This window comes from Narcine bancroftii, chromosome 11, assembly GCF_036971445.1.
Source record: "Narcine bancroftii isolate sNarBan1 chromosome 11, sNarBan1.hap1, whole genome shotgun sequence".
Lineage (NCBI taxonomy): Eukaryota > Metazoa > Chordata > Chondrichthyes > Torpediniformes > Narcinidae > Narcine > Narcine bancroftii.
In genome coordinates this window covers 8220208-8246350 of record NC_091479.1, presented here as the reverse complement: position 1 = coordinate 8246350, position 26143 = coordinate 8220208, and the positions used below count along the sequence as shown (strand labels likewise).

At 55.4% G+C, this 26143-nt stretch overlaps 1 protein-coding gene across 12 annotated transcripts in view; it reads right to left on the bottom strand.

Moving 5' to 3' along the window:
• Window positions 1-26143, bottom strand: part of tp53bp1 (tumor protein p53 binding protein, 1) — a 63364-nt gene that overhangs the window by 15164 nt on the left and 22057 nt on the right. For 9 of the 12 annotated variants that reach the window (XM_069902498.1, XM_069902496.1, XM_069902499.1 and 6 more), the window contains 12 exons: window positions 25085-25199; window positions 21499-21584; window positions 19490-19707; window positions 14144-15518; window positions 12840-12956; window positions 11188-11379; window positions 9318-9363; window positions 8501-8593; window positions 6028-6619; window positions 3694-3846; window positions 2832-3145; window positions 2029-2193 (listed from right to left, as the gene is read on the bottom strand). In XM_069902498.1, coding sequence (XP_069758599.1) covers window positions 2029-2193; window positions 2832-3145; window positions 3694-3846; window positions 6028-6619; window positions 8501-8593; window positions 9318-9363; window positions 11188-11379; window positions 12840-12956; window positions 14144-15518; window positions 19490-19707; window positions 21499-21584; window positions 25085-25199 — 3466 coding nt within the window. The remainder of the gene's footprint in view (window positions 1-2028; window positions 2194-2831; window positions 3146-3693; window positions 3847-6027; window positions 6620-8500; window positions 8594-9317; window positions 9364-11187; window positions 11380-12839; window positions 12957-14143; window positions 15519-19489; window positions 19708-21498; window positions 21585-25084; window positions 25200-26143) is intronic. The other 3 variants (XM_069902495.1, XM_069902492.1, XM_069902497.1) reach the window with 3 other exon arrangements.

Below are 26143 nucleotides of genomic sequence, written 5' to 3'. Positions count from 1 at the left end.
AGATACTTCACGTGCATGGGGAAATAGAGCCTCAACATTTCCCCCACCCCCATACCTGGATGAACAGTGAACCACATGCCAGCCTGTCTGCCTCCTACAGTTCCCTTGGCCTCACTCCCCAGACTGGATCCCGGAATGACTGGGGCCCAAAGGAGCAAGTCTGGATTCCCCCCCACCCCCCCAAACCGGTGATGCTGCGGGGAGCTGGCCTGTCCCCCACGGAGGCATGGGAAGCACGGGAGATATTGGTCCCCAGCAAGCCGCCAGTGGCAGGATAAACACTAGGGGGAAATTCCCCTTCACCTCCACTGGTCTGGACTCACTGGGCCTTCCTGCCTGGATCCTGTGGAAGAGACTGCCTAATAATCTACAGCTAGAAACTCTCCCCACTGCTCATGAGTCTGCCCTGGTGCCTCCTTCCCCCCTCCACTGGCAATCTCTGAGGCATGGGCCAGGGATCACAATTGCCCTTCCTGAAGAGACACTGGGGACTCCCCACCACACCAAAACACCAACCGACAGCCATCCTGAGGTTGGGAGACGTGACGGTTCAGTGCCTGGCTCACAGCTAATGCTTCTTGAGGTAACATGGGAAGAGAATTGAAGCAGAAGACCCACTGAAGCTGGAACCCTGAGTAATCAGGGATGGGCCAGACAGCATCTGAGGGGGGTCGGATGTTAGAGGAAACACTGAGCAGCGAGACCTTGGGGTTCAAGCCCATTCTTCCCGGCGCGTGGTGAAGAAGGCAACAGGTTTCCTTTCAGAGACCAGGGCGATGAATGTAGAAGAGGGGCCATTTTAATTTATATATTTCAATTTAAATTTAATTTGAACATACAGCTCAATAACAGGCCCTTTCGGCCCACGAGATCGTGCCGCCCAATCACACCTCATTGACCTACAACCCCTACACGTTTTGAACACTGGGAGGAAACCCATAGATGTACAAACTCCTTCCAGACAGCGCTGGATTGGAACCCCAGTGGTGCACTCCCCACCGGCCACCACAGCCAATCTCCATCTCCCCACTGGAAAGGCTCAGAGGACATTACCTTCACGTGGGCCAATGGGACGGGTCTGGCAGGTGGAGGACAATGCTGGCAAGTGTGAGGTTATCTCCGTTGGAAGGAATCATGGAAGATCAGATCATTATTTAAATGGCAAGCGATTGCAGCATGTTGCCATGTGGAAGGGCTTGGGAAAGCTTGTGCATGAATCACAAAAGGTTGGTTTGCAGATGACAAGAAGGCAAATGGAAAGTTGGCCATCATTGCTGGAGGGATTGAATTTAGGAGCAGGGAGGTTATGCTGGAGCTGTGCAAGGTCCTGGTGAGGCCGCATCTGGAGGACTGCGTGCAGTCTGGTCTCCTTACTCGAGGAAGGATGCACTGGCTTTGGGGGGGATGCAGAGAAGGTCACCAGGTTGATTCCAGAGACGAGGGGGTTGGACTACAAGGAGAGATTGAGTCGTCTGGGACTGTACTCACTGGAATTGAGAAGAATGAGAGAGGATCTTATAGAAACATATAAAATTCTAAGATAGAGGTAGGTAAGTTGTTCTCATTAGTGGGGGAGACTGGAACTAGGGGACATAGCCTCAAGATCCAGGGGAGTAGATTTAGGACAGAGATGAGGAGGAACTGTTTTTCCCAGAGGGAGGTGAATCTGTGGAATTTGCTGCCCATTGAAGCAGTGGAGGCGACCTCAGTGAATATATTTAAGACAAGGTTGGATAGATTTCAACATAGTAGGGGGGAATTAAGGGGAAAAGCAGGTAGGTGGAGATGAGCCCATCATCAGATTAGCCATTGAATGACAGAGCAGGCTCGACGGGCCAGATGACCAACTCCTGCTCTTATTTTGTGTTCTGATGAGCGCAGGTCAGATTGGATGCAATGGGCCTGTCCCTGTGTTGTTCAACTCGATGCCACCTGGGGAGTGAGTTGTGTCTGAACAGCACAGGATTGATGGGACAAGTGGCCTCTGGTCCGGCCACACTGGGATTCACTTCTGGCATCTCTCCTCACCTCCCGACCGTAGACCGGATGGGTGGCCGCCCCCTCTTCCCTCTGCCTCGCGGAGCTGGGCTTCGCGGCATCAGCCTTGTACTCAGGGACGGCTCGTCACTCTCTGCCACTCCGGACAGCGGATGCTTTGAAGGCGACCAGTTGTGGGCACCAATTCGCCGGGGGCTGACATGAAAATGTAACACAAAATTTAAAAGATCACCAGCAGATCCAAACTGGACACGTCAGACATCAGACCGATGTGAACTGGACATCAGATACATCCCGCTCTGGGAGACGTGGGCTTCTCACTGAGCAGCTTGGAGCTCATGTGAGAGGTAAACAACGCCACACCACAGGCTCAAAAGGTGAGTCAAGCAGTAGACACAAGACAATGGGAGCTTCACTCTGGACACCCCTGCCCTCGGAGAAACCTCTGTGTCTGACCCTTGCCGTGGGAATCTGTGGCAGGTCGGCGTTGAAGGAACTTTGCGTAAATAATCAGGTTCTCCTGCATAGAAGACAATTTGGCAGAGCGACAGCTGGGTGTGCCAGTAGAGGAGGAGGCAGAGCCCTCTCTAATCTCTGCTGTATCTGCCCTGGGAGTACGTGACAGGGCAGTGTTGGGAGGAAGGTACTATGTATAACCTGTCCCTGGGACGATGGATGGGCGAGTGCAGAGGGACACGCGGTGGGACGCCATGGAGGGGGGTTGGCGGGATGGCACGGAATTAAAGGGGAGGGGCGGAATTAAAGGGGATGTAGTTCCACCACCCCATCACCATGCTGTTGACCCCCATTGTTCAGGAACACTGGACACCCACCTAAGTTTGGTGTGGGAGCCTCTCCCGACGGGCATGATGAACCCCCGAGGGTCTGCTCCTCCGTTCTTTCCCCTGGCAGCACCGGCGCCCCTAACCCGTTCCTGCATAATGCCCCCCCCTCCCCCACTGCTGCTCCCGCTGTGAGCCAGGGACACAATGCTGCTGGAGCCACTGGAAGCGCGCAGGAGGCTGGAGGCCTTCGAGGAGAATGAGCTGATGTCTGCCAGGTCCCCGGAGGTCATGGAGCCTGTGGCCCGGGACGGGGACATCTCGTTCTCATACTCCCGACTTTCCAGCAGCGGCTCCTCGCTCTCCTGCAATCAGACAGATGTCTCACTGACAGAGCACCTCGCCCATCCCCCACCTCCATGAGGACTCTTCGCACCTCCCCCCCCCCACCATGAGGACCCCCCTCGCCCTCCCCCCACCCACAACAATAACCCTGTTGCCCTTCCCCGGTCCCCTCAGAGTCCCTCTCCCTACCCTCAGCCCCTCAACGCTGCCCCCCCACCTTGTGGATCCTCTCCACCCAGTCACAGTGAGGAGCGCACACAGAGTAGCGTCCTGGGTGGGCTGCAGGTAGGGGGGGCAGGGCCATCCGTTCCCACCACTCCCCAGGGTCCGAGCAACATCCAACTGATGCTTTCTGTCCCACAGGGGGCACTTCTTTCCCCTCCCTACCTTGGGGGGGGGGGGAAATACATTGCACTTCCCTTTGCATTTCCTTCACTCTCGACCCCCACCCATCCTCAACCCTTCCCCCTCATCTCAACACCCCCCTCGTCTCGCAAACTGCCACTCGTCCCCAGCTCCCCAACCCATCACCCAGCTGCCCCCTCACCCACCCCCCCCCCATGCTCACCTCGGTGACCTTGCGCTCCACCTCCTTGCCATCCACGTAGAGAACGTCGGTGATGACTCGCGTTATCACCGTCCGCACCTCCTTGATGGTCCGCACGTGTCTTCGCAGCAGACGGCCAGCGGGTGGCGGCGGCAACTCAAACTCCTCTTCCTCCTTCACCAGAGTTGAGAGAAAAGGGGAGGAGGAGCGAGGTCAGTGGGAGAAAGAACAGAAGGCTGAAGTGGTGGGGAGAGCAGATGCAGGAGGGCAGCCAGAGCACAGGGTGGGATCACACCAGCTCAGCTCACACTCAAGGGCACCTGGGAATGAACCAAATTCTCCCATGTTCTGAATTACAGGGAGAAGGTTCAGGCGTGCTATTCAGGCAAGTCAACTCGCATTGCGGCCAAAGAGGTAGAGAAATAAATGGCGAGAGCAGTGTTCAAACAATGGAGGATATGGAAACAGTGCAGGGAATAGGGTAAAGGATGTGACTAGACTGTGCAAGATGACAGAACTCATTGGCATGTTCACTAATATCTGTGGAGAAATTTACTGTAGAGCAGTGGCTCCAGGGATATTCTGATTACAAAGATTTTGCTTCCTGAACATTTTTGGGTGTATTTTATGGATTTGGGAATGCTGATCACAAAAATCTCTTTAAAATATTCCTATCGAGTTTTTTAAAAAAAAGATACAACCTATTTTGTGATTCCCTGTCCTATTTTAAGTCTACTTCAAACACACAAAAATGAAGTGCAACGTCATTGAAAATTCACTTTCTGGATTCGCACTTGGACTCATTCCCAGCTGATCCTGGTGCCGTCCGTGACGAACATGGTGAAAAGTTTCACCAGGACATTGCGACCCTGGAAAAGTGGGATCAGGGCCACTGGAATCCATCAATGCTCCCGACTATTGTTGAACACTGACACCAGAGGCATCAGATGCTGAGTACAAATGAAACTCAGCTGCCAAACATTTTTGGGTCGTCTGAACTGACCCAATGAGTCAGCACCATGATGGGATTAAATGAACTTCTATTGAATTTAGCATGTTTAATGTTTCCCCAACTTCCTACGTGATCCAGCAAGTCTGAAATTATCTGTGTGTTCAGTTTGAAGTTGTCTATCACAATCTGCAAATTATTTTCAGGAAGCAAAGCTTTTGGAAACCATTTATTGTTCAGGGTTAATGGACCCAGAGAGGGGATTCAGATTGAGGGTTGGAGGCCAGGTTACGAGGGAATTATCAACGCTGATGAACCACCGACGTGGTAGACCAGCTGCCAGTTCAATCCCCACTCCAGGCTGTGTGGAGTTGGCACGCTCTCCCTGTGACTGCCTGCTCTTCCACACCCCCCCTCCCCAGGTTCTCCTGCACCTTAAAGTCAAAGATTAACAAGCCCCCAGTGTGGGGAGAAGCCGAACCAAAGGAGGGACAGTTTAAAAAAAAAAAAAATGCTAGAGGAATCAGTCAGACTCGCAGCATCCCTGGGAGGTAAAGATATATCATGAATGTTTCGGACTGGAGCCCTTCTTCAGGGCGCGAGTAAAAATACAGGCAGGTGTCCGAACGAAAAGGCCAGGGGGAGAAGGAAAGGGCAAGGGGGAGGGGAACAGACCAGGGTGATCATTGGACATGGATAGGAGAGGAAAGGTGAAAAATGATCGGGGGGGGAAGGGGGTGTCTCTGTGAGGAAAGGAGACGGGGAAAAGGAGAAAGAAATAGGAAGAGGTGGGGGTCTATGTTAATGCCATTCGGTTGGAGGGTGCCCTTACTCAGGCACCTACCTGCTCTTTATGCACAACTTGATCAAGGACTCAGGCCTGATTGGTAACAGACCAATGTATTGACTCTGCGAGACCAGCTGAGGTTCCTCCAGTATTTCTGTATTTTTACTCTAATCGTAGGGTCAACACACTTTCGTGTTTCACTCCAGGGGGGGTTGTGGGGGGGGGGGTGGGGTGGAGAATGACTGGCTTACAAGAAAATCTGTTGGGTTACAAGGCAAGGAATAAGGGGATTGATAGGATTACTTGCCCCAGGGTCTGGATCCCCTCCATCTCTATAAACGGATAGGTGAGGCTAGAACTAGGTGGGTGCGGACATAGGAGGAGCTGATTCTCCCAAAGAATGGTGAATCTGTGGAGTTCTCTGCCTAAGGAAACAGTAGAGGCTGCCTCATGGAATGCACGAGACTCCACAAATGTTTGAAGAGTAGGGCCATTATGGGCAGGTAGATGGAACTGAATCCATGGCCAGAGCAGCCGTGGTCACATCGAACAGGGTTAGAAGTGGACCTTGCGGCAGTGGGATATGGTGTACACCTGGTGCTAGTTAGGGCTCCAATACCTGGCTGTGAAGTGACTCCGTATCTCGTTCATCCGCTCCCTGCTTCACGTGGTAGGATGTACTCCTCGACCGCATCTGGGGTTTCCCGGGAGAACCCTCCGTCTGCACCGTGGCGTCTCGGCACAGGAGCTTGCCGCTTGCTGCCGGGGACGGGCTGGTGACGGCGGGACCAGTCTGGGTGCTGGTGTTCATGACCGTGAGGTCCAGGGGACTCCAGCGCTGCCTGTCCCCGTGGCCAGCTTGCGTGCTTGGCCTGCCCTCCTCCGACCTCTCCATCTCCTCTTGGAGATGGGCCAAAGGAATCTCATGGATCTCCTCCGCCACTGGCTCCTGGCTGCAGCTCTCCAGCTCCATGACTTCGTCCTCACTCTCCACCCCGCTCCTGGCTGCAGGCTTGTTGCTGCTCGGATCTAGCGTGGACTTCTCACGCGTCTCCTGGATCTCCCCCTCCTCCTCCTTCGGGGGAGTCTGGGTGACCAGCACGTGGCCTTGGGACTGTTGTTTCGCCCGCTGATGGCGCTGCCACATCACGACCTCTGGGCAAAGTTCCTCGGACTCCTCTACGGTGCTCGAGAAGCTGCAGGGGTCACATCTGGGAAGAAGGCAAGAGCACGGTCATCAGTGAAAGCAGACAGAGAATGGTTTTATTGTCACGTGTACCAGGTTACAGTAAGAAGTGTGTAATCCAGGCAAATCAACTCAAACAGCAGGCAGTGCAATATATCAACCACAGGCCAGGGAGTTGTGTTACAAATAATGCAGCATGTTCAAAAGCGTTAAAGAGCAGCTAACAGGACAGTCTGCAGGCACCTGCAATACCCACCCTCCAGCACCTGGACAAGTCAGTAAGCAGAGCCAGGAAGACCCACTTTGCCAGCGAGTCTGATCACAGCAGCAAAGAAGCTCATCCATCTTGGGGACTCTCACCAGCTCCACCCCCTGTATTAACAGTCCACACTTGGCCTGTGGGAGGGGCAAGCAATTGTGGATGTGGGCGGTCTTAGGCGGCAAGGCGGTGTTGGTCATTTGGCAGAAGGGGCAGCCAATCGGCAGGTGGAGTTTCATCCTGGTAAGGCACTTTGGGAGGGCAAGGGATAGGTGCCCAGGGAGTATTGGGGAACAGAGAGACCCCAGGATCCCTCAAGGTGTCAGCTCCTCTAGGCAAGGTGGAGAGGAAGCCATACACAATCAATGGGTGTATTTAAGGCAAAGATTGATAGGTTCTAGATTAGCCAGGGGATCAAAGGTTATGGGGAGAAGGACAGGCTGAGTGGGGAAAATAGATCAGCTCATGATTGAATGGCGGGGCACACTCGATGGGCTGAATGGGCGATTTCTGCTCACTTGTCTTCGGGTCTTATCGATATCCAGGGCAAAGAATACGAGGCCAAGTCAGAGCTGGACCGTTGTGTGCACTACACTGATAGGAAAGGTGTAACTACAGCGGAGTGGGTGTGGAGGAGATGCATCAGGACATTGCATGGGATTGGGCGTTTCAGCACCGGCTGGGTTGGTTTTCTGCGCGGAGGGGGGTGGGGGTCAAGTGGGAACCTGCTCGAGTTGTACATCTTCCTGTAGCAGAAGTATTAAATACCACAGAGAGAAATTTACCAAGAACATTTTCACCCAGAGGGTAGTTGGAATCACCCTGCCTGAGGGCGTAATGGAGCACAGGTTCTCACAGCGTTGATGGAATATCATGTGAATCACCGGGACAGAGGAGGCTATGGGGAAGTTCTGGTAAACATGCTTGTGTCGATGGGCACGGCGTTCCTGTGCTGTACCGCTCTATTCAGTTAGAACCTGGCATCAAAGCAGGCAAGGAGGTTTGTGAAGAACTGGGTTTAAATGCCAAGAGCTGGACCTGGTATCCTGGAAGGGGGAAAAATCAACAATGTGTGTACACTGGAAAGAGCAGGGGGCTGGGACTAATCTGTCATAGGGCGAAAGGAAATCTGCTGTGACACAGGGAGAGGTGAACGGATCTGCTGCTGGTCTGAGGGATGGGCCACAGTCCCCTATCCCACTGCACCTCCCACAGACAGGAGGGGCTACAGCTCCTGTTTAATTTCGACATTGGCAGTGATCCCTCCAGTGCCCAGAGCTCAGTCAGACCAGCTTGTGAAGATTCACTGAACCCCCTAGATGAGAGTTGGGGAGGTTTATCGATGAGGAACGATGTTGACTGAAGTGTAGACTTGGTGGAGGTTTCCAGGGCAGTCCGGCAGGGTGCACACAGAGAATCTGCCTCCTCAGTGTGGAGCGGGAAAGAGCGCCTCAGGACGAGGGCTTCTCTCCTGACAACTAGGAGGGGAGAAGATTCTGGACACGCGAGGGCTTGCCACCCCCCACAGTGAACTGAGTACTTGGGGTCGGAAAAGGTTTGATTCTGGAGGTGTGGGGTGGGGAAAGAGAAACACCCTTGACTCAAGGAAGCGGAGAGACAGCAATCCCTGCTCCAGAAGGAAGTTACCGAAACGGGACGGTGGATTTGTCGTGTTCCCTCGCCTCGGTCTCTCGTCTGGCCTCACACACCCGACTGAACACCGAGCGGCTCTTCACGGCACTGCGGGCAAAGGGATGGCCCAGAGTTAGATCAGCCGCGCTCTCGCCCAGTCGTCTGACAACGCCTCCAGCCACACCTAGTGCAAGGTCACCAGATCGCTGTTCTCAGCAAGGTCTGCGCAGCACAAAAGGACATTCGGCCCCTCCTGATCAGTCTTCACTGATCCACAACTTCGTCTGAAGTTGACAGATAAACGGCCAAGACACTTCAGCAAAGACAATCTTGATAGGATGAGACTCAAATGTGAGAGAGACAGAGACGGGGACAGGGGCGCACACACGGGGACAGGGGCGCACACACGGGGACAGGGACACTCATGGAAGAGCATCATCAGGAGGGGAATGAAGAGCTGGCTAGAGTCCTTGTACGGAGGAAGACCAGCAAGTGCTGAAGGGGTAGAATCTGTCCAACTCCATGAGCCTTTTCAGCCTTTGTTGTTACTTCAGATATTCAGCATCTGCAGATGTTGGCCCTCCTGCTGCGCTGGGACTCAGAGCCACATATGGGATCACTTTCTGGAAACCCAATTTGGATCCACAGGGGAATGAAAAGTGAAACATGTGAGTACAGGCTCAGAAATGTCACAACGGCCCTGCTCTCAAAACAAATAATCTGCAACAAATACACTACTCGTTGTCTGTGCAGAGGGCAGTGAAGAGATGAAGGGAATACAAAGCGGCCATTATTCAAGAAGGGAAGGGGGAGGAATCAGATGCACCGTTACCTGGCAACCGCATCAGCAGACATCAGGTCTCCAGACAACACAGGCTCTGTGAGAAAAAATGCAAGCGAGACTTATTAAGGCTAATATCGTCATAAATAACTTCAGCAAAGACAATCTTGAGTAGGATTGAGACTCAAATGTGAGAGAGACAGAGACGGGGACAGGGGCAGGGGGGGGGGGGGGAGGAGAGAGAGAGAGAGGGGACATAAAGAGAAAGGGGTGGGGAAGAAATGGAGGGGAGCGCAGCGTGGGGGGAGAGGAAAAAAAGAGGGAAGGAGCACAGGGAGAGGCGGTGGTGGAGGGAGAGAGGGAGGGGGCGCAGGGAGAGGCGGTGGTGGAGGGAGAGAGGGAGGGGCCAGCCAGGAGAGGCGGGGGGTGGAGGGGAGAAGCCCGGAGGAGCGCGCATAGGGGAGAGGCGGGTGGTGGAGGGAGAGAGGGAGGGGGCGCAGGGAGAGGCGGGGTGTGGAGGGAGAGAGGGAGGGGGCGCAGGAGAGGGCGGGTGGTGGAGGGAGAGAGGGATGGGGGCGCAGGGAGAGGCGTGGTGGTGGAGAGGGAGAAGGGAGGGAGGGGGCGCAGGGAGAGCGGTGGTGGAGCGTGGAGGGAGAGGGAGGGGGCGCAGGGAGAGGCGGTGGTGGAGGGAGAGAGGGAGGGGGCGCAGGAGAGGCGGGTGGTGGAGGGAGAGAGGGAGGGGGCGCAGGGAGAGGCGGTGGTGGAGGGAGAGAGGGAGGGGGCGCAGGGAGAGGCGGTGGTGGAGGGAGAGAGGGAGGGGGCGCAGGGAGAGGCGGGTGGTGGGAGGGAGAGAGGGAGGGGGCGCAGGGAGAGGCGGTGTGGAGGGGAGAGAGGGAGGGGGCGCAGGGAGAGGCGGGGTGGTGGAGGAGAGAGGGAGGGGGCGCAGGGAGAGGCGGTGGTGGAGGGGAGAGAGGGAGGGGGCGCAGGGAGAGGCGGTGGTGGGTGGAGGGAGAGAGGGAGGGGGCGCAGGGAGAGGCGGGGGTGGAGGAGGAGAGAGGGAGGGGGCGCAGGGAGATGCGGTGGTGGAGGGAGAGAGGGAGGGGGCGCAGGGAGAGGCGGTGGGTGGAGGGAGAGAGGGAGGGGGCGCAGGGAGAGGCGGTGGTGGAGGGAGAGAGGGAGGGGGCGCAGGGTTAGGGTTAGAGAGGGGCGGGGCGCAGAGCGAGAGGGGCGGGGCGCAGAGCGAGAGGGGCGGGGCGCAGAGCGAGAGGGGCGGGGCGCAGAGCGAGAGGGGCGGGGCGCAGAGCGAGAGGGGCGGGGCGCAGAGCGAGAGGGGCTGGAGTGGGGAGAGGGTGAAACATTAACAAAAAGGAGAGGGAAGAGAGACGCGAGACAGAACGAAGCTGAAAGCTTTGAGGAGGACTGGGAGTGACGTAACTACGGTCACCTTGGTGCTTGTGCGCTACCTCCAGAAAGCCAGAGCTACACAACCCCACGGTGCACATCAAGAGGTCAGCCAGTCAGTGAAGCACACGGTAATGTTGCCCAGACAAACACCGCAGTGAAAACAGGGAGCTCCCCCTCACCCATAGGCTAGGAGGGAGGTGGGGTCTCCCCTGAAGCAGTACAGTGAGGAGGAGCTTTGAGACGGACCCCCGGCCTAGTCCCCAGAGTCCTCCCCGTTAACCTCCTACACCCTCACCCCAGCCCTGAATATCTCACCTGTGTCCCTAATACCCACCCTCACCCAAACACCACTCCAGGGGACACTGCACAGAGGGGCAGGCGTGAAAGATTATTGCAAAGGCTGGTGCTATTGTGTGTGAGAGGGTGGGTCAGGGAGACTGGTCCTCATGTCTGACACCACGTGGCGCCTGTTCCTTCCAGAAGTGCGGGGGGGCTGGAACGCTTGCTCTCATCTTACTCTCCAGACTGAAGAGCACGGAGTGCTCTTCCTCCACGTGAACGGGTGTCCCCAGCTTCATCCGCAGGGACAGCTTGTTGTCAGCCGACACGGCAGGACACTGGTGTGGGTCTCTGTCAGCCATCCCCTCGCCAGTCGCCACGGCGTTCCCTGGCGCGACATCACTGGTTTCCATCGGCCGATCTTCAGGGTCTGCGTAGCAAAAGGGAAAAGGTTCCCATTTTAGCACCGTTGGTGGTACAGCATATCCTCAGGGGATATCTGGGACAAGTTTCCTCATCGGCTCTTCATCCCGAATCCTGGTGGTCCTTCTGGCATTCCCTGAATGCAAGACTGGACGGAGGTGAATGGGGCAGAGAAGAGCAGACGGGGTGGAGATGCTGACCTCATCAGAAGGTGGATCTGGCCATAGAAGGATTAAAGAGAGAATGGTGGAAACAGGAAAGGGAGGAGGTTCGTGCTGCCACCCTACAAATCTCTGGTGAGCCCACACTTGGGAGAATTGTATTCATTCAGCTCTGGTCATCTCATTACAGAAAGGATGTGGAAGCTGTGGAGAGGGGGTAAAGGAGATTCACCAGGTTGTTGCCTTGTTTGGAAAACAAGTCTGATGAGGCAAGGTTAGCAGAGCTGGGATTTTTCTCTCTGGAGCATAGAAGGATGAGAGGAGGCTTAATGGAGGTCTACAAGATTCTGAGAGGCGTAGACAGACAGCACCTTTTTCCCAGGGCGGGAATAGCAAACACCAGAGGGATATCTGTACAAAGTGAAGGGAGGGAAGTATGTGGGAGCCTGGAATGCCTTACCATGGGTGGTGGTGGAGGCTGGATCATTAGGGGTCATTTAAGAGATGCTCAGACGGGCACATGGATGGAAGAAAAATAGGAATGGTTTAGTATTTCTTTGGTAGGAATATTTAGGGCAGAACATCGAGGGCTGAAGGGCCTGTACTGTGCTGTAATGTTCCATGTTCTTTTTATTAAAAAACTCACAAGTGACACCTCAAAATTCTCTTCCCGCAGAGATAGTGGGAAAGTCAAACAGGTTTTTCTAAGGGGGAATAGGGGATGAAAGTTGCAGGGATCTGGAAACTGGGAATATTTGACCAGCACCGACTTGAGGGAGAGAATGGCCTTCCACCTCTGGGCTATGATGATTCTGGCCTGTAGATGCTAAGAGCCACAGAGTGCACCCATGCTACGGTCCTCCTGGCCACGGAATGGTTTAGTATCACACTACAGGAACTGACTAAGTGGCTGAACCTTCAGCCCTGACCCACAAGGCTTGTCGAGACTGAGCGCAGAGCCGTGGGGGTGCGGTATAGTCACCTGTACCAACCTTCTCCACTTGGGTGGATACAATAGGTAGCTCTCCCCTGGTACCCGCCACTCAACAGGACAACTACCTGGTCCGTATTGCACCACCATTACTGGACTCTTGCTATGCAGGGACCATGCTTGAGAAGAACTGAAGGGCATGCTGCACCCTCTTGACACAACGTTTGGATCAACTTAAAGGAAGACTGGATAAACATAGGAAGGAAAACAGGCACAAGGGGATTGGGACGGGAGGTGGGGCCGAGTGAGAAGGCACACTAGTCCACAGCAGCTGGGCTGGATGGCCTGCCTCCTTGCTGCAACGTGAAAACCTACCGATGGGCGTGCTGTGCCGTGGACCTTGCTTCAGCTTGCCGATCAGTGGTGGGGTAGTGCCGGCCAAGGGTTGGATGATGTCATCTTCCTTCGGGAGCGTGAAGTGGAATGGAATTTCTGGCACCGGGAACGGGGAGGGGAGAAACAGATCGAGGGAAAGAGAGAGGACATCAATGACACAACAGCACAACTGTCCAAGAGAGCAGGTAACCGCGCCCCCCCCCCAACTGTTCCATCGGGGAAAGTGTTGAGTAGCTTTCTAATTGGTCACTCTCCTCCCTCCCCCACCCACCCAACTGCCTGATAAACACCCCCTTTCTTATATTGATTCCATTCATTTAGCATTTGCAGGCATCACTGAGCTAACCTTGATGGTCAATCCAAATAATCCCGGCTCAAATCTCTCAAAGACCCTTGCCTGGACAAGGATCCACGCAAATTAAGTCGTTTTGTTATATTAACAAAAATTAAATTTGAAAAACAATTGCATCAAAATGAAACCTGGGTGACCATCACCTGCCAATGATCCCTTGGGGATGAAGGCCTCAAACAGAAGGCCACCCCCCTCCAACTACGCTTCTGGCTGCTTGTTATCCAGAGGATTATTCAACAGGTCGGATAGGAAACTGCTCCTTGCTCCTGACCAGGCAGGTCAAAAGTCATTTCCCCACGTCAGCCAAGGTTAACCCCCCCCCCCCCCCCCACAGGTAGGTGCACACCTTGCTATTGGCTCCTCGCCACTGGGTCCCTTGATCACTTTGCCTCAATTGGGCATACCTGAGCCAACTACTCCAGCCGGCTGCATGGCCAACCACGTGAAACAGCTCTACCTCTATACCCTGGAAAGGAACCCGTCCACTCCAAATTGAGAGCCGTAGGTAACACTGGAGAATCATCAGTAAGGTGTGTGCCGGTACAGGGTTAGGGGCTAAGGAGGGTGCATACCGAGAAAGGACTGTAGTGCTTGTGAGTGGTGGGTAATGTTTAACCCTTGTTTAGTTAAGTGGGGTACCATGCCTGTGGTGGTGGGTACTGTTTGTTTCACCCTCATTTAGTTAAGTGGGATACCATGCCTGTGGGTGGTGGATACTGTTTGTTTAACCCTTGCTCCACAATCAGATTAACCAGCGATCGATGTAGTTTCTATGTCTGTATGTGTGAATGCGATCCCTGTTGCAACACCCACATGCAAATAAAGATCCTTGTTTATGTTTATCCTTGTTTAACATTGTGCAAGAAAACAGATTTCATCTTTACAGGTTACGACATTCAAGCCATTAGAAAGTTGTACTGCAGATACCCACCACCAGATCCATCCAAGAGGTTCTTTGCTGACTGCTCCGATGGGAGATCTTCACTCCCATGTTTCTCAAGCTGTCCACCAGCATCCCTCTCGCCTTGTTCTTTCACCATCCCTTTCGACAGGTCAATGCGACTGGGCCGTGGCAGTTCCTCCATGGTCTTTCGATGGTTCGGAGCTCCCACATTCCCCGGCTCCTGACGTGGGCTTCCTTCACCAAACTCCATCAAGGCGCCCTGGTCTTCAGCCTGCACCTTCACCACCAGCTCCGCATGGAGATCCCTCCTGGCGTCCGTTGTCTCAGCGTTCCCCAAACGCAAAGGTTGGCATTCTGCAGTGGGACCTTCCTGGTGTCCCGAAGGCATTGGGCGGATACCCTGCGGGCATTCCAAAACCTGGTGCACCCCACTGTTCCATTCCTCTCCCTTGTCCGGAATTGTGCCAAGAGCAACACAGCTCCCTGAAGAGTTTTCCTCTGCAGAGTGAAAACGACTTTCCCGTCTTTGGGAACCTGAAGCTGGGGCCTGGGAGTTTTCCGAATTTGCAGCTTGAAACCTCCCTTCAAGGGAGATTCCTTTTGGTGCAACGTTAGATGATTCGCTGGTGTCCTCCTCTATTGGCCCATCTTTATGTGATTGGTCCTCTTTGTGGATTTGGCTTTGGGAACCCTGAGGGTTTCCAGAGTTGCCTTGGACTCTCCCATCAGCCTCCTCCTTTGGATGAGCTTTAATCCCATGATCAACAGGATGAAGATATTGGCATTCCTCACTCTGGGACGCAGGCTCCTCCTCTACCTCCTCCATGGGTGTCTCATTAACAATCCCTTCTTTTGCCATTAAGATGTCCTTGGGCAAGTCCTCGCACTCCAGGGAAGGGCCTCGAGGCTGTGGTGCCGGCAGTTCTGGGTGATCAGGTTCCTCTGGCCTCTGGGACTCCTCTCCTAATCTTAGTTCCTCCACACTGCCCTTCTCGCTAGACTGAAAGGCATCTCCGCCAGACGTTTCCGGAACACTGGCGGTCTTTGGTTGACTTTCCCCAGTCAATCGGAGGCAAAGGTTCTGGGTTTCCTCCCCGACTGTTTCCATGGCGATTCCTTCCTCGCTCTGCATCGCCTCGCCCTCTCCCTGAACATCGGTTTCCATTGGCTGCGTCCACTGGCTGGCAGACAGCTTCAGTTCCAACCCCTCCCCTGCTCCTTCATCCTGCTTCCCGGCTCCCAGAGACTCACTCTCCTTCGACTCCCATCGCTCCTTCGATGCCACGTCTCCCTCCTCTTCCACTGATGACTTGGGCCGATTTTCCATTTGATCTTGGGTGGATCTAATCCCCCTGTTGCTGCTTGTATTTTCTGTTAGACTTGGGGTGGGCATAAAAATATCCTTTAAATACAAAGAGAATCTGCAGTTAGGAAAACAAATCAACATCTCAGGAAACACCTCTCTTTAATTTTAAACATACAGCACGGTATTTCAGCCCACGAGTCTATGCCGCCCAATTTACACCCCATTGACCTACACGCCCAGTACATTTCGAATGGTGGGAGGAAACCGGAACCCCTGGGGAAAACCCATGCAGGCACGGGCAGAACGTACAAACTCCTTACAGAGAGCGCGGGATTTGAACCCTGGTCATTGGTGCTGTAAAGGCATTGCGCTAACCGTGCTGCCCTTGTGAAGGAAGTTAAGGCAGAGCAATGTGTGGCTGAAGATTTCCGGATCATTGGGATCTCTTCTGTGGAATGTCTGACCTGGCACAGAAAGGACGGGGACTAATTTCCTGGTGGGCAGGTTTGCTAGAGCAGTTGGGGAAGGTTTAAACTAGATTGGCAGGGGTAAATTAGAATGTGAGGGCTGAGATTAAGGCATTAAGGTAGAGAAAGAGGAAAATAGAAAAAAGTCAAAGATATTGTGCAGCAAAGATGATGGAAAGGACAGGCAGGTGAAAAGACAGGATAACTGACTGCAGCAAAATCGGTAACAGATACTAGTCTCAGGGAACTGTACGCAGCATTAGGAATTAAGTAGATGACCTTGTTGGCCAGCTATAGGTGAAAAGATATGACATCATGGCCATCACGAAGTCATGGCTTAATGATGGAGGTGATTGGGAGTGGAATGTCCAAGGATACACCGTGTATGGGAAAGACAGGCCGGTAGGTAGAAGGGGGTGGTGTGGCCCTGATGGTAAACAGTGATATTAAAATCTTTGGAAAGGAGGGACCAATAGGTCAAAAGTGGTAGAATCCTTATGGGCTGAATTAAAAGACGGCAAGGGTAAAAGGACCCTATTGGCAGTATGTACAGCAGCCAGGAGGTGGACTACGAGTTACAGCTGGAAATAGAAAAAGGATGTCAGAAGGAAAATGTTAAAATAATGATGGGGGATTTTAACATGAAAGGGGATTGAGAAAGTCAGGAAGGTTCTGGATCTCAGGAGAGAGTTTGTAGGATGCCTTCGGGATGGCTTTTTGGAGCAGCTTGTCGATAAGCCCAGCAGTTTTGGATTGGGCGCTGTGTAATGAACCGGAGGTGATTAGGGAACTAAAGAGGAAGTCGTGATCATAATATGACAGAGTTCAATGTCAAATTTAAAAAGGCAACGCTGATATCAGGTGTGTCAATACTTCAGTGGAACGAAGGAAATTACAGGGGGACGAGAGAGGAACTGGCCCGAGTTGACTGGAAAGGTAAACTAGATGAGGAGACAACAGAATTAGAGGATATTTCCACAAGAAGAAAGTGCAGATAGATATAGAGCAAGAAAAAAAAAATTATGAATGGAAAAATGGCACAAATGTGGCTAACAAGAGAGGTCAAGGCAAAAAAGCAAAAGGGAGGGTAGACAAGGAAGCAAAAATTAGTGGGAAAACAAAGGACTAGGAAACTTTAAAAAATTTACAGCAAGAGACAAAGAAAGTCTTTAGGAAAGATGAATTATGAAAGGAAGTTGGCAAATAACATACAAAAGGATACTAATAGTTTATTTAAATATATGAAGAGTAAAGGAGAATTGGGTCGATAAGAGGATGGATCGAAAATGATGCTAGAGAAATTATGAAGGTTAACAAAGAGGAACCAAATGAGTGTTTTGCATCAGTCTTCACTGAGGAAGACCACAGCCATATATCTGATCGTCAGAGGTCTCAGGGAATAGAATTAAGTACAGTCAGGATTACTAGAGAGATGGTGGTTAGCAAGGTGAATGGACTAAAAATAGACAAGTCTCCCGAGCCGGATGAGGAGCACCCACGAGTTCTGAAGGAGGTGGCTTTGGAGATTCCTGGAATCCAAGGGCTCACATACAAGGAACATTTAGCAGCTCTTGGACTGCATTCATTGCAGTATAGAAGAATGGGATATCTTATAGAAACATTTTAAATGTTGAAAGGATTGGACAGAGCAGATGTGAATAAGGTGTTTCCCTTGGTGGGTGAGTCCAGGACAAGAAGGCACAGTCTTAGAATCAGAGGGTATCCATTTAAAACAGAGATGAGGAGAAATTTCTTTAGCCAGTCATGGAATTCATTGCCACATACAGCTGTGGGGGCCCGATCATTGGGGGAGTTTAAGGGGGAGATTGGTAGGTATGTAATTAGTCAGGGTATCAAGGGACATGGGGAAAAGGCCAGAATTTGGAACTAGATGTGAGAGCAGTTTAGCTCCTGGTGGATTTGCAGAGCAGACTCGATGGGCCAAATGACCTACATCCGTTCCTTTATCTTGTGAAATGTCAGGAGTCTAATCTCCATGCTCACTGTGGAGACCAACTCCTGAATCCAGAGGTGGATAATCCAGGCTAATGCATTGAGAGAATGCGGTTGTTAGAACGATACAATACAGAAAACAGAGCATTCTAGCCTGTGCCAAACTTTTATTCTGCCTCATCCCATTGACCTGCACCCAGTCTAGAGATCTCCATACCCCTCCCATCCATATACCTGTCCAAATTCTTCTTAAGATGTTAAAATTGAGCACACATTCACCACTTCAGCTGGCAGCTCGTTCCACACTCCCACCGCTCTCTGTATGAAGAAGATCCCCCGAATGCTCCCCCCAAATGTCTCCCCTCTAACCCTTAACCCATGTTGCTGGCAGAACTGTAGTGCGATAGGCAGGCCCTTCAGCCCACCAAGACTATTCTAACCACAGGCACCTATTTACATCGCTCCCATTTTCTTCTCCCCACATTCCCATCAACTCCCCCCCAGATTCTGCCAACCCTCTACATTGCTGCAGCCAACCAACCTTCCCAATGGCACATTTTCTTCGAGATGAAACCTGAGCATCTCGGGGGAGACCCACGCAATGAGAGGGAGCAAATGCAAAACTCCACACAGAAGCTGGAACTCCCCACTGCACCAACGTGCCCCCAGGCAGAGTTTTCAGGTCACAGGCGAGAACGAGGGGATCTCTGAACCTTTACTCGTGCCCATAACAAAAACTAATTTTATTCCTGTTGTGAGGCTCCCGTTTCCCACACTAAGGGCATTACCCATGATACAATAGCAAGCGTTTGGCCACCCAAGTGGCAGAAGGCCACTCAACAAGCTCAGGGCAGATGAAGCAAACTAAAATTATGCAGATGCCAGAATTGTACACAGCAGCATTTTAAAGAGAATCAGTTAAAGAAACTTGGTCAGAACAAAAAGAGATAGCTTGTTTTCACCTTTTCCCTGCTCTGTTCAACATAAGAAATAGAAACAGGAGTCGGCCACCCGGCCCATCGAGCCTGCCCCGCCATTCAGTGAGATCATGGCTGATCTGATGATGGGCTCATTTACACCCACCTGCCTTTTCCTCAAATCCCTTAACTCCCCTATGATGTAAAAATCTATCCAACCTTGTCTTAAATACATTCACTGAGGTCACCTCCACTACTTCAATGGGTAGCAAATTCCACAGATTCATCACCCTCTGGGAAAAGTAGTTCCTCCTCATCTCCGTCCTAAATCTACTCCCCTGAATCTTGAGTCCCTTAGTTCAGTTCTCCCCCACCAGTGAAAACCAATTTCTTAATTTCATAATTGTATATGTTTCTATAAGATCCCCTCTCATTCTTCTAAATTCCAGTGAGTACAGTCCCAGACGACTCAATCTCTCCTCCTAGGGCAACTCCCTCATCTCTGGAATCAACCTGGCGAACCATCTCTGCACCACCTCCAAAGCCAGTCCACCTTCCTCCAGTAAGGAGGCCAGAACTGCACGCAGTCCTCCTGATGCGGCCTCATCAGGACCTTGTACAGTTGCAGCATAACCTCCCTGCTCCTATATTCAATCCCTCTAGCAATGAAGGCCAACTTTCCATTTGCCTTCTTGACCACCTGCAAGCCCAGGGCAGTGTGCAGACTCACGTGAGACAGTTCAGGCAGTGTTGGCACAGGAGCCAGCTGGCTGGCAGTGAATACAGGCACTGTGGCTGACACTGGGGTAGATGCCTGCGGTTGAAGAGGAGTTGGGTCTATCGGCTCCACAGACTGGTCCATCTCCATTAGCTCCTCTTCCTCGCACAGTGGCTTTCCTGATTGGCTAGTGTCGGCAAGTGGCACGGACGTATCCATTGGCTCCTCCCCTGGAAAATCAGAGCAAATGTTTAATCACAGCAGCACATATCTCACAAATACTCCTTCCATTTCACATGGGGGTAGAACAGTTCACGAAGCAGTCAGCGGAATAGCGCCAGTGACGGGGGTTCGAATCCAGCGCTGTCTGTAAAGCATTTGCAGGTGCTCCCTGTGTCTGTGTGGGTTTCCTCCCACCCTTTAAAACAATCGGGAGTTGTTCATCAAGAGGGTGTAATTGGGCGGAACGGACTCATGGGCCGGAAATTTTAAAAATAAATCTCCGGTGACACGGGGATTTTCATTATGGATCATCCAACAAGATCTGAAGAAGGTGCTGAACGCATGTCAGAAATGCTACGTATCCTTCGCTCCCCTCCACCGACTCCATCTACCATTTTAATTCCACAGCCCACTGCCACGGTGACAAGTACTGCCAAATTGGAGGAACGACATTTTGGCAGTCTCCAACAAGACGGCATCAATACTGACCTCCAATTGCCATTAACCCCCTTCCCCAGTCTCACTCCTTGACCCCACTGCCTTCCTTCCTCCAGCTCTCTACCATCAGCCCTTCTCATAGCAGAGCTACCCTTTCTCACCCTCTGTCCTCTCCCCCAATCACTTCTCAGCTTCTTTCTCTGCTACCCTCCCATCTGCATCCACCTAGGACCCCTTGCCTGTTAGCCTATGCTCCCGCCCTGCCTCTTCCTCCCTCCTCTCCTCACCTCTTTGCTCTGGTATCTACCTGTTTTTCCTGATTCCTGATGAAGGGCTCAGGGCCCAAACGTTGGTTAACTTTTACCTCCCAAGGATGTTACATTACCTGCTGAGTTTCTCCAGCACGTTTCTGTCTTTGTTGGTCTTTACAGGGCAAATAAAAGAAAGATATTTGTGCACCTTGTGTTTGAGACAATAACTTGAATCAGAATCTACAAGAGAGGAGGCCATCGTCATTGATGTGAGGAGGGTGTCGAAGGAAGCAGCTCGTCATCTCGGACTCCCAACAGCTGAGAAGGATGCAAACTCTTCACAGTTCTCATCAGGGACCCAAGTCCAAGCTAAACACACCCTGCTGCAGGAGTCCGGCTGGAAACAGCAGAAAGAATTCCGAGGTCACCTACATCAGGGATCCCCTCAGTTTCCCACACAGAGTTGTAGCAGCTCCACGTAAAAACATTACGCTGGAGAAACCCAGCAAGTCAGACAGTGTCTTTTATAGAGCAATGGTAAACAGAACTGACATTACGGGCTTCAGCCCTTCATCAGGATATTACCTCAATGAAGGGCTGAAGCCTGAAACGTTGGTCCTGCATCTTTATCTTTGCTCTATAAAGGACGCTGTCTGACCTGCTGGGTTTCTCCAGCGTCGTGTTTTTACTTCAACCACGGTGTCTGCAGATTTTAGTGTTTTACTTGTAAGCAGCTCCATCACTGATCAGTTGGTCCTCCAAAGCAATCTGTGCTGCCCCTGCCCTAGGAGGGTGCAAGGACAGGGGGGGGGGGGAACTTTACCCTGAGTCTCTCAGAATACGTTTAAGGACAATGGGGGGAAATTACCCTGCCTCGCCTCGCCACTGCCTTGGGACTGGGTGAGAACAGTGTCGGGAACATCACCCTGCATCTCCCCATGAGGCCCCGACCTGCGCCCAGGGACTGAACAGTGACAGTAGGGGGGGGATTTAACCTGTCTGTCTCCCGGTGCCCCTGCCCAGGGCCTTGGGAGAGTGTGAGGATAGTGTGGGGAACATTACCCTGTGTCGGGGGCAGGTCCAACAGGCCTCATTCTGAATCTCACTCACCTCCCTGATCTGTCGGGCTGCTGGGAACAATGATGGGAGTCGGTCCAAATGTCTCCTGCGAGGGATCAATAATATCAGAAGAGCTTCTGTAAAAAGAGAAAGAAGGATGCAACAAATGGAGCAGATCGTGTCCTCACTCCCCCATCAGCTCCATCAGCCGGACCATTCAATACAAGTGGCTTTTCCAACAGTTCACATTCCTGCTCCATTCCCATGATCCTCCAATATCCAATCAGGATATTAAACACCATGGCAATGAACCAATCAAAATCTAGAGAACAACAAACCAAAGCACTTGAGCGCTTTGCCAGGGGAGAAGGGGAGGGGACGAGGGGGCATTACCGGCGAGGGGACGAGGGGGCATTACCGGCGAGGGGACGAGGGGGCATTACCGGCGAGGGGACGAGGGGGCATTACCGGCGAGGGGACGAGGGGGCATTACCGGCGAGGGGACGAGGGGGCATTACCGGCGAGGGGACGAGGGGGCATTACCGGCGAGGGGACGAGGGGGCATTACCGGCGAGGGGACGAGGGGGCATTACCGGCGAGGGGACGAGGGGGCATTACCGGCGAGGGGACGAGGGGGCATTACCGGCGAGGGGACGAGGGGGCATTACCGGCGAGGGGACGAGGGGGCATTACCGGCGAGGGGACGAGGGGGCATTACCGGCGAGGGGACGAGGGGGCATTACCGGCGAGGGGACGAGGGGGCATTACCGGCGAGGGGACGAGGGGGCATTACCGGCGAGGGGACGAGGGGGCATTACCGGCGAGGGGGCATTACTGGCGGGAGGGCGAGAAGGCATTACCAAAGAGAGACAGAGGCAGCTGTCCATTTTGCTGTGCTATACTTAGCAGGTCTGAGAGAGAATTTTCGCACCTGATTCGAGCAGATCACCCTCAACCCCCCCCGACGCGCCCGCGCAGCCCCCCGACGCGCCCGCGCAGCCCCCCGACGCGCCCGCGCAGCCCCCCGACGCGCCCGCGCAGCCCCCCGACGCGCCCGCGCAGCCCCCCGACGCGCCCGCGCAGCCCCCCGACGCGCCCGCGCAGCCCCCCGACGCGCCCGCGCAGCCCCCCGACGCGCCCGCGCAGCCCCCCGACGCGCCCGCGCAGCCCCCCGACGCGCCCGCGCAGCCCCCCGACGCGCCCGCGCAGCCCCCCGACGCGCCCGCGCAGCCCCCCGACGCGCCCGCGCAGCCCCCCGACGCGCCCGCGCAGCCCCCCGACGCGCCCGCGCAGCCCCCCGACGCGCCCGCGCAGCCCCCCGACGCGCCCGCGCAGCCCCCCGACGCGCCCGCGCAGCCCCCCGACGCGCCCGCGCAGCCCCCCGACGCGCCCGCGCAGCCCCCCGACGCGCCCGCGCAGCCCCCCGACGCGCCCGCGCAGCCCCCCGACGCGCCCGCGCAGCCCCCCGACGCGCCCGCGCAGCCCCCCGACGCGCCCGCGCAGCCCCCCGACGCGCCCGCGCAGCCCCCCGACGCGCCCGCGCAGCCCCCCGACGCGCCCGCGCAGCCCCCCGACGCGCCCGCGCAGCCCCCCGACGCGCCCGCGCAGCCCCCCGACGCGCCCGCGCAGCCCCCCGACGCGCCCGCGCAGCCCCCCGACGCGCCCGCGCAGCCCCCCGACGCGCCCGCGCAGCCCCCCGACGCGCCCGCGCAGCCCCCCGACGCGCCCGCGCAGCCCCCCGACGCGCCCGCGCAGCCCCCCGACGCGCCCGCGCAGCCCCCCGACGCGCCCGCGCAGCCCCCCGACGCGCCCGCGCAGCCCCCCCGACGCGCCCGCGCAGCCCCCCCGACGCGCCCGCGCAGCCCCCCCGACGCGCCCGCGCAGCCCCCCCGACGCGCCCGCGCAGCCCCCCGACGCGCCCGCGCAGCCCCCCGACGCGCCCGCGCAGCCCCCCGACGCGCCCGCGCAGCCCCCCGACGCGCCCGCGCAGCCCCCCGACGCGCCCGCGCAGCCCCCCGACGCGCCCGCGCAGCCCCCCCGACGCGCCCGCGCAGCCCCCCCGACGCGCCCGCGCAGCCCCCCCGACGCGCCCGCGCAGCCCCCCCGACGCGCCCGCGCAGCCCCCCCGACGCGCCCGCGCAGCCCCCCCGACGCGCCCGCGCAGCCCCCCCGACGCGCCCGCGCAGCCCCCCCGACGCGCCCGCGCAGCCCCCCCGACGCGCCCGCGCAGCCCCCCCGACGCGCCCGCGCAGCCCCCCCGACGCGCCCGCGCAGCCCCCCCGACGCGCCCGCGCAGCCCCCCCGACGCGCCCGCGCAGCCCCCCCGACGCGCCCGCGCAGCCCCCCCGACGCGCCCGCGCAGCCCCCCCGACGCGCCCGCGCAGCCCCCCGACGCGCCCGCGCAGCCCCCCCGACGCGCCCGCGCAGCCCCCCCGACGCGCCCGCGCAGCCCCCCCGACGCGCCCGCGCAGCCCCCCCGACGCGCCCGCGCAGCCCCCCCGACGCGCCCGCGCAGCCCCCCCGACGCGCCCGCGCAGCCCCCCCCACGCGCCCGCGCAGCCCCCCCACGCGCCCGCGCAGCCCCCCCACACACACTCGCCACCCCTCCCCCCAGACACACACGCCACCCCTCCCCCCAGACACACACGCCACCCCTCCCCCCAGACACACACGCCACCCCTCCCCCCAGACACACACACGCCACCCCTCCCCCCAGACACACACACGCCACCCCTCCCCCCAGACACACACACGCCACCCCTCCCCCCAGACACACACACGCCACCCCTCCCCCCAGACACACACACGCCACCCCTCCCCCCAGACAGACACACGCCACCCCTCCCCCCAGACACACACACGCCACCCCTCCCCCCAGACAGACACACGCCACCCCTCCCCCCAGACAGACACACACCACTCCTCCTGCGTGGTTTAACGTACCCTCTCACCCTGCCATATATATTCATGTAAAAATCACCCCCCTATTTTTGGCTAAAATATCTGGAAATTTCCACACACCTCGTGTAAGTCGACCCTAGCCGCTCACCTCAGCCCCGGCTGCACACAGGCCAGTGCTTCTGATGTCTCAGTTAGCAACTCATGGCTCGGCCACCCGCCCATCGGAGCTCCCGTGGGCTGAGACGTGGACTTGCAACCCAGTCCCGGCTGCCCATCGGAACTCCCACCGCCTCAGACGATGCAGATAGTTACCAAAATCCCGACCTCCCCTGTGGGACATGTTTTGATGCACATTGTGCTTTTGTTATGTACCATTGGTCTGCAGGCATGCTTGCAGTGTGTTGCACTGAGGACTAGTTTCTTCAAGTTGTACAAACTTGAAGTACAAGTGGTTGGTGGGGACAGGCAGGATTTTGTAGGATTAAAAAAAGATTGGGGCCAAGCTTGCGAACTCCCAATGGAATGGTAGGTAGGAGAGACCAGCTGTGCAGGTGGACAGAAGTCTTCCGACTGTCAGAGTGAGCTGTGTTCAGAAATCAGAACTGGAGCCCGACTCGGCAGCTGAAGTTTGTTAGAGCCTGTGGTTGTATTTGAGGTGCTTACATGTTATTTTCCCTTCTCAAATGTATGGCCACATTTTATTGCGTGTCTAACCAGATCCCCCCACCTCACTTACTCTGAGGGGCTCTCCTGAGCCAGGGTCTGGTGCCCAGAGAGTTGGAGAACCTGAAGGTGATCGACTCCGGCAGCCAATGCACACTTATTTCCCACCGGAGGTTCTGCGCTGGGCCCTGAGAGCAAGGAAAACAAGAAGAATTTGTTTAAATGGCAGGCTGTAAATCTGCAGGGCCGTAACTGCGCAGCAACGACTCAGGGGCGAATGAGATCGTGACAAGGCCCCAGGAGGGACAGTCATCCTCAAATCCCCCAGCTTCTCATTAACCTGATCTCTGTGACTCAGTGCCTGATCATGACATTCAGTCCCTCTTGTGGGCTAGCATTTGCTGTTCCACACCAGCCTGCCCCTTGCTATCTCCTTCCATCCCATTCTTCCTCGTGTTTGAAGTGAAACACGTACATGTTCTGGTTCCAGGTCTTCCCAGTGTGCCCACCCCCCACCAGGATCTCAGGTACCTGCATTCCATGGACTCCTGCTAGCATTTCATTCACAGTGTTTGCAGACCTCTGGGCATTACTCCGTTCAGTCGATCCACTGCGAAATCTCTTCAAGGGATGCCTACCCTGAAGAAGTTCTCCTCCTCTCTTCAAAGGGAGTTGTGTGAGTCTCACTGCTCCCTATCTGCACTCCCTGCTGGTCTCAAGCTCTACAACTGTGTCCATACCCAGACTCACTTCCACCGCCACATCCTTCCTAGTTACTTGCCACCGTCACCATCCGGTGCAGCTCCAGTTCCAGGCCTCCCAGGTTGGCCATCATCGGGATCTCAGGCATCTGCATGGCATTGGCTCCAGCATTTCCATGTGTGTCTATCCCACTCAACTCACCTTAAACAACCCTTCTGGGAAGGGCAACCCACAGGACAATGACCATGGTGGCGAACCAGTGACGGGCTCTGCGGCTGAGGAACACGCAGTCAGTGGACTGATGGGGACTCAAGGAGAGGGACCTACGCGGGCTGCTGCAGTCAAAAGGCTCGTGCCAGACTGCAGGCTGCTGGAGACTGGTTAAAGGGGTACCAGGTATCGGAACAGGGATGTGAGAGGGTGCGGAGGG